Source organism: Pteronotus mesoamericanus, unplaced genomic scaffold (genome assembly GCF_021234165.1).
Source record: "Pteronotus mesoamericanus isolate MK-2021 breed Mesoamerican mustached bat unplaced genomic scaffold, CSHL_Meso_final scaffold_408, whole genome shotgun sequence".
Taxonomy (NCBI): Eukaryota; Metazoa; Chordata; class Mammalia; order Chiroptera; family Mormoopidae; genus Pteronotus; species Pteronotus mesoamericanus.
Window position 1 is genome coordinate 449,324 of NW_026555315.1, and position 14,247 is coordinate 463,570.

Below are 14,247 nucleotides of genomic sequence, written 5' to 3' on the forward strand. Positions count from 1 at the left end.
TTACTCGCCTCCGACATATAATCCTCACGAATGAGCCTCACTGTTAGTTAACCCGGCTCATTCAGAATCATCGGCGTCCTGATCAGGCTACTCACACCCGCCCTCCTCGCTCACCGCACGGAGGCTGCACGGAGAGCAGAGGGCCTTCGGACACCCTACCGAGCACCGAGACGCTCTGCGGTGCGGCACGGACCCCGGGAGGCGGGCCGCGGAGGCGCCGGGAGGAGGCGCGGCGGGGCGAGGACGCGCTTCAGACCGGGGCTCGGGGCTCGGCCCGCCCCAGGAGGGGAGCGGGGAGTGGGGAGCGGGGAGCCGGGAGCCGGGAGCCGCGGGCGGGCTGTGCGGCGGCGCGGGCGCCCAGGTGAGCCGCGCTCGGCCTGCGATTGCTCGGGTCTGGCCGCCCTCCCCGGAGTCGACGGCCGAGCGAGTCGCTCCGCGTCTCCGGCCGCACCAGCCTCGCGCTACCTCTCGCGAAGCGCGTCCCAGCTCGGGCGGCTCCCGCGTTCGGCCCGACTCCGCAGCGAGCGGGCCCGATGGCGCCTCAGCGGAGAGGCGCGCCCAAGGCGCCCGAGGGCAGCGGGGCGGCCGAGCGCAGGCGCCCGAGCAGGTGAGGGGCTGCGCGGAAGGGCAAGGGCTGCGGGACCGCGGGCCGGGACGAGAGCGTGGCCCGAGCGCGGCGGCCGCGTAAACGTAGCCCGCCCAGAGGTGGGGGCGTGGCCCTGTGGGGGCGGGCCGTCGTGTGGGTGTGGCCTGCCCTGGCGTGGGCTGGGCCGCCTATGGGTGGTGCCTGCAGAACCCCGCCCCGCCGGCGCCCTCGGGCCAGGTAGCCGGCCCCGACGCTGAGCCGGTGGCTGGGGCTGGGGGCTCCCCTCCCGAAACCTTCCCTGATTCCTCTTCCTCGTGTGTCCCGAGGGCTCCATGCCGGGAGTCCCCAGGGGTCCAGGGGCCACGCGGCTCCACCGGCTGGCCCCTGTGTGCTTCCCTGAGGGCCGTGCACTGGAGGGCTCCCAGTTGGACGGCCCAGTGATGAATGAACGTGACCATCTCATCACGCTGCCTTCGAAGGGATGCTGCCTAAAGCTCTCGGAGCCGGCGGAGCCGGGGGCGTTGTAATCACCCCTGGACAAACGACGGTCCTGTGGTGCTTGCCCCATGGGCCAGTGGACCTTGCTCCAAGGCCTGAAAAGGGAGCCTCCTTCTGTTTTGGCAGCTTACCTCACAAAAGGGGGCTTATTTTGAACAGACCCCCAGGGCACTGTCGTATCCAAATCTGGCCAAAGAGGCTGCTTCTTCACTCTCGCCTCCCGTGGCACCTCCGAGGCACCTCCGGCTCCACCCTGTCCCAGCAGCCAGGCTGTTCCAGGAGCGTGAGGCCCACAGCTCTGTGCCTACAACTAGGGTTTCAGCTGCCTGCCGCCGAGGCGGGCCGGCCCTCTCCCCGCCTGGTCTGAATTCTTGGGCAGAAAAAGGATGGGCTCACTGGAGGCAGGGGTCCACCCCCATCTAATCGGTGGAGACTGGGTGGGCTGGAGGCTGGACAGCAGTTCTGTGGGTGGCTGGTCTTTGTGGGCGGGGCAGGACCCCCCCCACATCTATAAATGCCATTTGAAATGATTGTGTGTTCACCCAACGGGGTCTGGCCGCACTGTGCCCGCCTCCTTGGGGTTTATTTCATTGGAATGATTGATTTAGCGGCGTGAGGTGTGAGAAACATAAGAACAGAAGGCAGGTGTCCTGCTTTCCAGGAATTGCTTATGCGCTTGGAGAAGGGATGTCCTGATCTCTTCTCTCACTTTCTGTCTGTTCACCAAGCTCCGAAGCCTCCACGTCTTTCCCAGACAACAGAACGCACAGTGACACGCACGTGCAGACACGCGTGCGCGTGTGCACCACAGACACACACACAGACCCCCACGCGGCTCAGCTCGGCGTGTGGGCCGCGTCCTGCTTGCGGGTCGTCCCTGTTGTGCTCGTTTTCTCTGCCGTCTGGTTACGTGGGTTTGAGTTCCCCCCGACTCAGGTCACGGTGTGTGTGTGTGTGTGTGTGTGTGTGCATGCACGTCAGGGCCCACGCGTGTGATGGTCCTTCCCAGGTGCAGGCAATGCAAGCAGCACCGCAGGCTCCTCGTAGGACTCCCAAAACAGGTGTCCGCAGCAGCTCTTCCTGTTGCCTGTGCGGGACAGAGTGAGCCCTGCCCGGTCCAGGGAGGGACACGAGCCCCCGTGTCCTCCCCACCTGCCAGGTGCCTCCGGGCTGAGGGACAGCGGCGGGTGTAGGGACAGGTCAAGGCTGCAACCAGGTGTGGACGTGGTCTGCGGTGCCAGCCCACACAGCTGCACGTGGGTGACTGTGGCTGTTTTCTGTTCTCAGCGTGAAGGGCGCCCGGGCGCCGCGGGAGGTGCGGAGGAAGTGGCTGAGGGCTGCCGCCCTGGGCACCTGTGCCACGCTCGCTGCGCTCCTGCTCTGGGGCAGCCTGGGGGGCGACGACGGTGTCACCGAGGTGCTGGCTCACCGCGGCGAGGTCCTGCCTGGAAGGTTCGTCGAGGTGGCCTGCTCCGAGGACTACGACAGCCACCGAAGGTTCGAAGGTACGCAGCGCCACGGCCACCTGGGGAAGAGCGGCCAGGGAACCTGAGATACAGCGCCCTTCAGAGGCGTGTCTGCGGCTGCGGTGGGGGTCAGGCTGCGAGTGCGGGGGGGCAGTGTGTTAGCCCGCCCCAGGCCTGGGAGTGTCGGTGTTGCAGGCCCTGCTCAGGGCGGACCCGGCTGTCACCCTCAAGGCCAGCGTCTCACTGAGGTGCCCTCAGTGTGGGCGCTTCTGAGGGCGGAGACGGTTTGCCTGCGCCGCTGCCACACAACTGGGAAGGGAGAGATTAGAACGTTGACACCAGAAAAGGCATTGGCTGTGGAGAGCGTCATAGAGCATTGTCACTGCAGAAAATGCCGCCACAAGGAATGTCACTGTCAGAGGCCCTTCTCCCATGTGGGCGCCCGCCCTTTCCTGGCGCCTGCCGCCCCAGAGGGCCGGTGGAGCCCACGGGCGGACCGCGGTCTTGATGAGGCCGCGGGTCCAGCACCCTGGAGAGCGTGCAGGCCATGGACTCAGGCCACCTGAGACCGCGCCCTCGGGCCGTGCCCTGCGCTTTCCAGCGCGCTCCCTGCTCCCTGGATGCTGCCTCAGTTTGAGGAACCAGCCCGAGCGACAGGGTTTTACCGGCGAAATTCAGTTTATTTTCTTATTCAGAGCAATGCTTTGAACGTGAACCCAGAACAGCTTGCCAAGTCCTTCCACCAAGGGGCGCCGTTGAGATGTGCACGGGAGGACTTCCCGGCGCGGAACGCTGGGCGGGCGCCAGGGCAGGGCGGCGTCGCCGAGCGCTCCGGGGAGAAGCCGGCTCTGTGGCCGGCGTTGTCCTAGGTCGCTTTTACCCCTGAAGCCCCAGTGCTCAAGAAGGTATTTTTCAGTGGTTAGAACCGAAGAGAGACTTCCTTCCCACCCGTTTAATAATTTGTCAGCATTAAAAACAGCTGGAGTGGGGGAGGAGGAGCTCGTGTTTAGTTCGTATGGGGTATCAGTTTGGGAAGATGACAAAGTCCTGGAGATGGATGGCATGGTGGCTGCACAGCAATGGGACCGCTTAACGCCGCCGAGCTGCCCCTTAAACACGGTGAAAGCAGGAAGTTTTATGTTGTGACTCTTTCGCCACACGAAGAAAACACAGCGGGAGTATATTCTGAAGCCCCGAGCCTGCCGGCCGCAGCCGCTGCTCCCCCCGTAGGTGAGGGAAGCGAGGCGGGGAGCTCCCCGCGGGGGCGCCTCCTGTCTGGGGGGCGGGGCCACGCGAACAGGCCGGGGCACCGCCCACCGGAGCGGGTCCACGTGGTGGGCGGGGCCTGCGGGTGCCCGCCCGCCCGTCTCTGCGCCCACGGCGTCGTGGTTCCCAGTTCCGTGGGGATCACCCAGGTTCCGCCCTTCTGCTCTGCACCTTCTCCCCACTGAACTCGCTGTGTTGCTGCTGGGTTTTAAAATTTTGAAATTCATGGGGTTTTGGTTCTCTCTGTTAAAAAATTGATTTCTAACCCAATTGCACTGTAGCCAGATAATATAATCTATATGCTCAAGATCCTCGGACGTTCGTTCAGACTTCGTTTTTGGTCCACTGTGTTTTTGATGATGTCTCCCGGGTGCCTGGAAAAATGCATCCCCTCCACGGGTTGCACGCTGAGCTCTCCATCCTCCTCCGGGTCCAAGCTCGTGCGCCGAACGTCTGATCTCCAAGGGTCGCTGCCCCCTGCGTCCATCAGTGACTGAGGGGCGCGCGTCCAATCTGCTCCTCGCCAGGCCTATGGCCACTGCTGGTTCCCAGGATGGCCACGTTCCGTGTGGGGGACGATATTGCTGGGTGTTCTTGCCACGCCCTTATCTCCTTGGGGAATCATTCCCCTTGTCGCGAACCCACCTTCTCCCTCCGACACTCCTGTCCTAAGTCGCATTTGTGGGCGTAGATATTGCCCCCAGATATCTGGTTGGCGTTGTGCATGTCTTCATTTTTCGCCTTTCTACGTTGTCGTGTGTAGGGGGTAACCCTTGTAAAAAGCACGTATCTGGCTTTGTTTTTTAATTAAAAAAACACCCGTGTCAGTAGGGTTGTGTTTCCCCGTGGAACTGAAGCACCCCTCCTCCGATGACCCTCAAGTGGAAGTTTATTTTCCCATAAGACCCAGAGAAAGGCAGCCCCAGCCACCTGGCACCCACGGAGCCCGTCTGCGCCCGTGCCCCTCGGAGCTCCCCTCAGCACGTGGCCCAGGCGGCCCGGCACACTCACTCTGCCCCCAGGCACCGTTCCAGGCAGGAGGCGGAGAGGCGGAGAGCCAGAGGCCAGCCCGCCCGGCACGTCCTCAGGGGTCCCAAGGCGGCGTCTCATCAGCTGGGACGCGCCCCACGGCCATCTCGCACGGGGAGCTCCTCGTCTCTGAGCACCCGCCGCCTGGTCCTGGCACCCCCCCGACCCGCGGCCCAGCTCCTGCAGCCTCCTGCCTCGGCGCAGCGCGGGCCCCAGGGGCCCTCTGTGCGGCAGAGGAGGGAGGGTGTGGGGCGCTCATCAGTGGCGGCCGTGGGGCCCTGGGACGGGGACAGTGACAGGAGTCACAGGCACAGCTCTGCTCGTGCCGGGTGGCGCTCAGTTCCCGGTGCTTCCTGGGTGCCCGTCGGGCGCAGCCACCAGGAGCACGGCCACCCAGTGAGAGAATGTGTCCTCCCTGGGACCTGCTCACTTCAAAGTCCCCCCAGTTCACCCGAAATTCCAATCTACCTGGGTGACCCGTACGTTATTTGCCAAATCCGGGCCCTCCCCCGCCCAAGCCCTGGGGAGGCGAGGCCCCATCCCACCAACGCCTGTCGTCCCCGGGGGACCACGCGCAGGCTCCGTGCTCAGGAGTCGCCCTCGCCGGCCGCCTCTCACCCTGCCTCCTCTCTCCGCAGGCTGCTCCCCGACCAGGTGTGGCCGGGGCATCACCGACGCCGTCATCACCAGGGACGAGGCTCGGCGGGTCCGCAGGTACCACGCAGCTCCAGGCTTCTGTCCCGAACGAGCCGGACCGGGGGCTGCGGGGCGGGAAGCAGGGAATTACTACTGAAAGGACGACTTAGAGAATTTACCGAGAACTTCCTGTGTGCTCCCAAGACAAGGGCAGGCTTGTCCAATGGCCCGGAGGGGAGGCTGCTGGCTGCTGCCGTCTGTGAGGCAGTTGCTAACAGAACCTTCCGGAGCTGGGAACGTCTGGAGCGGCTTCCTCCAGGGGAGGCGGTTCTGACTGGCACTCGGTGGAGGGTTCACGCACAGCAGGGGGTCCCTGGGCGCTGGTTCCATCTCCTTCAAAACCGGGTGGGAAGTAAGCCCGGCCACTCAGTGACTCATGGGGGACAGGCGGTCTTACTCGGAAGTAGACGTCGTTTTCCTGGTTGATGGTTTAACAACAGGATCTCAGAGCTTCCATTTTCCAATGGGCGGCTCAGACGCAGAATGTCCAGGGAAGCCGGCACCAAGCAGAGCGCAGCTGGTCCCGAGCTGTGGGCAGCATTGTGCACGTCCACTGCACTCCCGGCCGGGGTCCCAGCCAGAGAGGCTCCGTTACCAGACGACCTGCGGGGCTCCTCGGGCGGGGGCGCTGGTCCTGGGCGACCCTCCCTGGGCAGGTTCCTGGGCGGCTCGGAGCGCCTGCCGCAGGCGCTGGAAGCCCCTCCCATCGGGCCGACAGCCATGAAGCCCACGGGGCCCTGAGCCGGGCCGTGCTGCTGACCAGGCGATGAGACGCCGCCCGCTGACCCCGCGCTCTACCTGCACTCACGCCACAGACATCAGACAACTCGTTGACGTTGCCTAGGTTTACTGTAGACGAGACTACTGATCAGTCTGACTGAAAACCGTCTCTCCCACAGCATAGCGGAGAAGGGGCTCGCCCTGGGAGGATCCGACGGAGGGGTGAGTCGTGTGCAGTTCCTGCTTCCCTTTCTTCTTTACTCCTTTAACTTCCGAGGGGAAGGAGGAGGCAGTGGACGCGCAGGGCCCTCGGGCGCCCCCACTGCCCACGGGGACAGGTGCTGGGTCCGTGCGGCACCGTCCAGAGCTGCTCGGTCAGCGCAAGAGTGTCCTGTCCCCGGGGCACGTCACGGCCACCAGCTTCAGGTCGCAGCTGCATGTCAGAGTGCTGGGCCGGGGGCGGGGTCCCAGGCAGGGGCCTAGGCCACCTTGGGAACAGGGGCTGTGGGAAAGGCTGGCGGAGCCGGGGCCCCCAGAGCACTGTGGGAACCGCGGGGGCCAGCCGCCCGCCCAGAACCGGGAGCGGACCTTCCTTGGGAAAAGGGGCTTTGCCGATGTTACTAAGCTAAGGGTCTTGAGACGAGATCATCCTGGACTGTCTGGCTGGGGCCCCACGTGCCGTGACAAGCATCCTGGACAGAGGGAGGCAGGGGGAGGTGGGAGACAGAGAAGCCGTGTGACGACAGAGGCAGGGAAGGAGTGACGCAGCCACAGACCGAGGGACCCCAGGGGGCACTCTCCTCCCCTGGAGCGTGGCCCTGCAGCCCCTCAATCTCAGAGCGCTGAGCGCTGCCTCCAGAGCGGGAGGACGCATTCCTGTGGTCTCACGCCCCTGGTGTGTGGCAGTCGGTCGCAGCAGCCGGGGCTGAGACGGTCCGCGCGGCCCCGGGCAGGCCGCCCTGTGAGCGACGCCGGCAGGGTGCCCACGTCCTGAGGTCTCGTGTGGTTTTCTGAACGTGCATCTCTGCCCGGCGTGTCGATCCGTGGGAAGGCTCCCTCTCGGGGTGACTTAGTGATTCCTGAATCCAGGCACCACGGGGACCTGAAGCATTGCATGTGCAGAAACTCTCAGGAAGGTTCAAATCACAGGCTTCGCTAGAATTCCCAGACCCTTCTGGGATCATCTGCCTGACTTCACTCTGCAGTCTTCTCTCTTGAGTTCTGGAAATTAAGCTGCCCCTTTAGGTCAGTTTGGTGTGGTTCAGGCGGAATGTTTATGAAAAACCCGTTCGAGTGTGGACTCCGCTCAGCATTCGCCTGGGAAGTTGTCTGGCAGCGAGTTTACCCCGTTTGATGCCTCCAAGTTCAGTTAGCATTTTAAAAGCCCAGGTTGCGATCACCCCATGACCTGGACTGGCATCAGTGAGGGAAGGCAGAGCCGCTCCCCAGGCTGGGGGCCCTCCCCTCGGGGCCGCAGGAAGGACCCCAGCGGCAGTGGGCCTCAGTGGAGAGCCCTTTGGTGAACTCCGCTCTTTGGCATTTACATAAGAGGATGAAAGGGTCCGTCCACACAGACATGCCCACCTGCAGGTGAGCAGCCCGCCACGGCTCCCAACGGTGGGGCTCGCAGCAGCGAGAAGGGACTGTGGCCACGTGGGTCGTGGGGCGGCAAAGCAGGGGAGCACGGGGCCCGCTGGCCTCCCACTCGGGGAGGCAGAGCAGCAGCCCCTCGTGCGGGGGCTGGGCCGGCGCAGGGGAGGGGGCTTCCCGAGGGGCCCAAGGACTGCGGGGGTGCAGGTGCGTCCACTGTGCCGTGAGAGTGGCGGCTGCACGGGTGTGCTCCAGCGCCACGAGGCACCGAGCTGCACAGGAGCAGGCTGCCGCGTGGTGGTTTTACAACGGCGGCGCTGCGGGCGGGGGAGGGGGCAGGACGGGCCTGTCGGTGCTGGAGCTCAGAGGTACCCGGCAGCAAAGGAGGCCGCCAAGAACAGGGCCCCTGCAGACCCCCTGGGCCCGGCCTGGCTGAGCCCTGCTCCCGCCGGCTGTCTCCCTGCCCCCGGCGGTGCTAGGGTGGACCTCGGCCCCTTGTGTTTCCCGAGGCTGGTAGCTGCCGCCGCCAAGCGCAGCCCTCACGCTCTGCTCCGCAACCGTCTTTTGCAGGCGTCCATCTTGGACCTGCACTCGGGCGCGCTGTCCGCCGGGAGGCACTTTGTGAACCTGTACAGGTGAGCCTTGGTGGGAGGGAGCACCCAGCTTGAGCGCCTCCTCGCGGGGACACCGAGGGCGGCTTGCCGCAGAGCAGCCTCAGGTCTCGGGAAAACAGCAGCGTGTGTGCGCGGCAGGGGCGCGGGCCAGGCGTGGCCCTTCTCACAGGGCGGCATCCTTGTTCCCCGCGCCTCAGGGAACAGTCTCCTGCTCCATCGCGGCTTCTTGGGACGCTGCCCCCTGCTCGAGGCCGAGGGAGAGCAGCAGAGAGGAGGCCGGCCGGCCGACCTGGGAGTGAGGGTCGGAGGGGCTCTCAGGGGCTGTGATCGTCCCCTGCGGCCCGGGGAGCCCGGACTCTCCCAGCCGTGGGCGCCAGCACCCTCGGTCTGCCGGGCAGTCCTGGCCTCCCTCCCCCTCATTGCACGGGTGTCCCTGCGGAGGCAGACCAGCTCCAACCCGCAGGACCAGCTGGGTTTCAGGGACCTGGGGTTACCTGGAGGGAAGACTGAATTTAAAGGAGAGATTAACAAATGGTCCTTTGTTAATACTTTTTCACAGATACTTTGGGGATAAAATAGAAAACATCTTCTCAGAAGAGGACTTCCAGTTGTACCGGTGAGGAGGGGCGGGCGGTCAGTGCGGGTGGGGAGGGCTGGGGCTCACAGTGGGCGGAGCCAGTGGCAGGGGCACAGCGCCCCCTGCCCCCCGCCCGCAGGCAGGGCCGCGTCCAGCCAGACATGCTGGGCCAGCAGCGGCCCGGAGCCGAGATCCTCGCGTGCTGGTTAGCGAGGCGCAGGGCAGCCCCCGCCTCCATGGGTCACGCTTGAAGGTCGCGCCCACCAGTGGCCCCGTCAGGGTCCAGGCCCACGGCAGAGGCCACTGCGAGGCGGGTCGCAGAGCCAGCCTCGGTGGCCCGGCAGCCCCTGCAGCTGCCCCGCGAGCGGCCCTGGTCCCGCAGGGCCCGGCGCCAGGTGTCAGGCCAGCCCTGCTGCCCAGACGGCTCCTGCACGGGGAGCTGCTTTATTAACGCCAGCGTCTCGTTCTGAGATAATCCAGCCTCACACGACCAGGAGCGGCGGCACAGGGCAGCCACGGACCCGTCACCCCAATGTCCCCGACCCCGGCACAGCCAGAGCCCAGCGTCGCCCCCAGAACCGGCACCAGCAGCGCCCACCGCCCGGTCAGACGCCCCGGGTTTGCCGCTCTTGGTCTGCATGTGCGTGTTTAGTCCTGTGCCACCTTGTCGCCCATGTGGGTCACGTAAGGACCCCGCGGTCACGATACCAAACGTTTCTGTCACCACAAGGACCCCCTTGCCCCCCTTTCACAGCCACCACCCCGCCCCCAACAACTGGGCAGCCCTTCTCAGCAGGGCCTGGGGGCAGAGCCACCCGCCTCCCTCATGCGCCCAGAGAGGCAGCCGGGGGCGAGGCCCGGCCGCTGGCCCAGACCCAGGTCTAACGAGCTCGTAGGCGCGGCCGGAACGGCGGTGAGCGCCCTGCGCCCTGACGCAGCTCCCTGGCTTCCGCGGTGGCCGCAGGTGTCCCGCGAGCCCGGGCGTCCGACCCCACGCACGACTCCCGAGAGGAGAAGGGGCCTCGGCGGCGGCCACGTGCCGGCAGCTTCCCTGCCGGCCCTGGGTCGTCTGTACTGGGTGTGCTCCCAGCCTCACCAGCCGATTCGTTCACGGACTTGATCGTTGAGTAGAAAGTGTGCGCCTTGAAGGTAAAGACATTAGGAGAATTAAGCCAACGAAATGAATGGCATCCCCAACGTAATTGTTGTGACTTGGCTGAAAAGAGACATTGGAGGCACACGCGTCTCACACCCCGTGCAAGTGGGAGCATTTTGAGTGTCATGGATGATTCAGCCCAAGTTTCGCGAATGTCATCGCTGACGTTAAGACCAATGTTCTCCTTACTGAGCCGAGCTCCTGGGGTCTCCGGAGGCGTCTGGCGCGCCCAGTTAGAGCCCTAGGCTGGGTGGGTGCACCCAGCGGCTGGTGGCATGCGTGTCAGGGGTTGCCCGTGGTTGGGGGAAGCTGGAATGACAGAGGTACTGTCACGTGTAAGCTGTGCCCTCCGGACGTGGCTTTAGGGCCTCGGCACAAGACTGCGCATGTGTGGGTTGGAGCCCAGCCCCTGGCCACGCCTGGCGCCGCCCCAGGACACCTGGGCTGCATGCGGAAGGCTGCTCACCTGCCGCCACTATGTCCCCAGGACACGGCCCCGGCAGGCCCCGCGCCCTGTCCTTCCTACAGGGAGCTGGTCCTCAAGTTGCTGGTTGCCCACGTGACCCCCTGGGACCTGGTGCGGGGCGTCGCGTGCATGTCCTTCTCCGCCCTCCTGCAGTCCGCGCAGGGCGACCCAGGGGACTGCCCCCACCCCGAGGCTGCACGGCCACCGGTGACGCACGTGTCCTCCGGCAGGGACGTGCGGCAGAAGGTCCAGCTCGCCGTCGCCCGGGCTTTTGGCATCAGCGCATCCTCGCTGTACCTGACGAAGCCCACGTTCTTCTCCCGCATCAACAGCACGGAAGCCCGCACGGCTCACGACGAGTACTGGCACGCGCACGTGGACAAGGTGAGCCCCGCCAGAGTGGGCGTCCACGGCCCCCGCTCAGGCCTCCCAGCCTCTGCTCTGGCTGCCAAAAGTCCTCCCAAAGGGTGTCCCTCCGAAGATGGCCAGACACCGAAGGACAGACGCCGCAGACCCCTGTGGGTCCAGAGAAGAGTCCGGCCTCAGAGGCAGACCCCAGGAGGGCGGGCGCGAGCTGCGGGGAGGGGCTGAGTTTTCATGGGGCCCGAAGTTCAGCTGGGGACGGCGACAAAGTTCTGGAGAGGGCAGCGGTGACGGCTGCACAGCAGTGGGGACATGCCTAACACCCCTGAGCTGTGCGAGTAAACACAGTTGAAGTGTGAACTGTGGGCAAATCTCGCCACGATTTCTTAAAAGATTTTATTTACTCATTTGTAGAGAGAGGGAAAGGGAGAGAGAGAGGGAGAGAAACATCCATGGGCTGCGCCTCCCACACGCCCCAAGTGGGGACTGAACCTGCAACCAGGCCTGCACCCTGACCAGGAGTCAAACTGGCGACCTTTCGCGTTGCAGGACAAGACCCGACCCACAGAGCCACGCCAGTCAGGGCTCATCACAATTTTTAATTTGTGTATTTTTTTAAGATTTTAATTATTTTATTTTTAGAACCACCAATGTGTGGTTGCCTCTCGCACACCCCCCGCTGGGGACCTGGCCCGCAACCCAGGCCTGTGCCCCGACTGGGGCTCGAACTGTGGACCCTTTGCTTCGCAGGCCGGCGCTCAGCCCACTGGGCCGCATGGGGGCGGGCGAGAGGCAGGCGATCGATGTATCTCACACTTCGATGTGCCCTTCTTTTTCTCCCTCCCTTCCCCTCTCTCTACAAATAAACTTAAGGAGAAGAAAAGAAGAAAGGCTGGAGAGAGTGCAGCAGCTCTTGACGTCACCGCCCTGGCCCTGCACTGACGGCGGGGGGGGGGGGGGGCGGGGGCGGGCGGGTCCCGATCACAGCGGCCTGGACAGTGGCCTGGGCCTTGGAGCCACACGGCAACCCCAGGTGGAACCCGACAGTGGGCGCCACCAAGGTGCCTCCAAAGCCGTGAGGGCGCAAGAGGCCTTGTACGTGACGCCCATGCGTGAGGAGCAGGCGCAGGGCCCCGAGCTCCGGGCGTGACAGCCCCGCTGTCCTCGCAGGTGACCTACGGCTCCTTTGACTACACTTCGCTGCTGTACCTCTCCGACTACCTGGAGGACTTCGGCGGGGGGCGCTTTGTGTTCATGGAGGAGGGGGCCAACAGGACGGTGGAGCCCAGGGCAGGTAGGACGCGCAGGCGGCCCCAGGGCGGGCGTCGCCAGGTGGAGGCTGCGTGGACACAGCACCTGTCCGTGCCCAGCACTTGCTTGGACGCACACCTGCTGGTCTGAGACCACAAGGCATGTCCTGCGGCTCTGCTGTCACCGTAGAGCAGGTCCCCAGAGCTGCCCCTGCCCGGGGTGCTCCTGCCCTGACCCTCCCCAGCGGGACCTGGCGGCTTTAGATGAGGGGACACTCCAGACCTGAGGACGTCAGTGAAGGACTGAGCTCGAGACCTGCCTCCCTGCCCTGGTGGTCGGGACCCCTGCCGCCCCAGCACCGTGGGGAGCAGCGCCTGGTGTCCCGGGGGCTCCCTGAGGGGCATTTAAACCCAATCAGTAAGTGCTTGCGTAGAACCTTTTGCATCAGGAGAAGCCTCCGTCCGTCACCGTCGTGCGGCCCCAGCCTCACCACCCCGGACCCTCCTCTCTCGCGGAGCCGGGACAGGGCCACCCCGCCCTCGGACTGTGCAGGGTGCGGCCGCCCAGGCCTGCTGCCTCCGTGCCGCCGGGCGCTTTTTATTTAACCCTTCTCTGCGGACATGTTTATTTTTAGAGAGAGGGGGGAGGGAGACAGAGAAGCATTGATGTGAGAGAGAAGCATCGTCAGTTGCCTTTCGGACGCACCCCGACCAGGGGGTCAAACCCGCGACCTTTCGGTTTATGGGACAATGCCCAACCCACGGAGCCACACCAGCCGGGGCACCCCCACCAGGGTAGCTTTGCTTCAAGTTGACATCTTGTGGGTCCCAAGAATTTAAGAGACCAAGAGCCAGAGAAGCGTCCCGTGCTGAGGCTGGATGTCACCTGCGTGTGCTTTCCGGGGGCATCCGGGACCCTTGTCGCTAAAGGCAGGGAAAACACGGAGGGTTCAGAGCTGAGACGCTTTCCTGGTTTTGGTTACAGAGCCACCAAGCTAAGCCCCACTTTAAGGTTGTGGGTGACGATCTAATAGCTGGTCACTAAAGAAAAAAGCCAGAAAGCACCTGCGAGTGCGGACCGTTTCACGGTGACAGCTGGCCGGCTGTGTCTGGCCGTTCTGAGTCTGTGCCCGGCCCCTCGGCCCCAGGTCCCCCGCGCCGGCCCGGGGCGCTGCGCCGCGGGGGCTGCACCGCGTCTGCCCGCGATTCCCTCCAGGCTCCCAGAGGCCGGCCCCGGGCCGGGGGGCGGGGAGGGGGGGACCCAGGGCCTTGTCGGCCCGTCCTCCCCGCGTCGACCGCCCCCGCCGCCCCACCCCGGTACCTGGTGGGTGGTGTCTGTCCGTCCAGAACGCAGGTTCCGAAGGCCACGCGCGTGGGTCACGCCCCTTTCTTTCCTCCCCGCCCAGGCCGCGTGTCCTTCTTCACCTCGGGGTCCGAGAACCTGCACCGCGTGGAGAAGGTGCGCTGGGGCACGCGCTACGCCGTCACCATCGCCTTCACCTGCAACCCCGACCACGGCATCGCGGACCCCGCCCTCACGTAGCAGAGCCGCCCGCCCTCCCTCCCGCAAAGCCCTTTCCCGCCCAACGAGGTGCCTTCGTCGCACCTGGACTTCGATGAGCTGATGTTTCAGTCATTTCTTCTGTGAGTAAATGAAGGGAACCAACGTTCTCCTCCCGCGCGCCTGTGTTTGCTCGCGGGCGCCGCGGACAGGCCCCCTTCCTCAGGGAGGGGTCCCGCGCCCCGGACGGGGCGACGTGGGGCAGCCGCCTCCACGGAGGGAGCAGCGCCGGCAGCCACGCACGCGCAGGAGGCGCTCGGCCCCTGCCCGCAGAAGCCCCGCCCCTCGCCGTACGCCCCGCCCCCCGCCTTCCGCGCCCAGGCCGTGCTCTACGCTGGAGGCCCGAGGGGCGGCCAGGCTCCTTCCCACCCGGATCGCGCGCTGCGGGGATGAAGTAGAAACGGCAGGT

At 65.3% G+C, this 14,247-nt stretch overlaps 1 protein-coding gene across 1 annotated transcript; it reads left to right on the plus strand.

Annotated features, from left to right (window-relative positions):
• Positions 1-458: 458 nt before the first annotated feature.
• Positions 459-13,918, plus strand: OGFOD3 (2-oxoglutarate and iron dependent oxygenase domain containing 3). The gene is made up of 9 exons (XM_054592909.1): positions 459-607; positions 2,372-2,589; positions 5,484-5,559; positions 6,441-6,483; positions 8,422-8,486; positions 9,025-9,081; positions 10,895-11,048; positions 12,198-12,321; positions 13,684-13,918. The coding sequence occupies exons 1-9, from the start codon at positions 534-536 to the stop codon at positions 13,818-13,820; spliced, it is 948 nt and encodes a 315-aa protein (XP_054448884.1). The 5' UTR covers positions 459-533; the 3' UTR covers positions 13,821-13,918.
• The last annotated feature ends 329 nt before the right edge of the window (positions 13,919-14,247 follow it).

Excerpts from the sequence above, each read along its gene's own strand:
- OGFOD3 (XM_054592909.1), top strand. The coding sequence starts at position 534 with ATGGCGCCTCAGCGGAGAGGCGCGCCCAAGGCGCCCGAGGGCAGCGGG. Across the intron at positions 9,082-10,894 it reads GAGGACTTCCAGTTGTACCG|GGACGTGCGGCAGAAGGTCC; the intron begins GTGAGGAGGGGC and ends GTCCTCCGGCAG. Across the intron at positions 11,049-12,197 it reads GGCACGCGCACGTGGACAAG|GTGACCTACGGCTCCTTTGA; the intron begins GTGAGCCCCGCC and ends CTGTCCTCGCAG.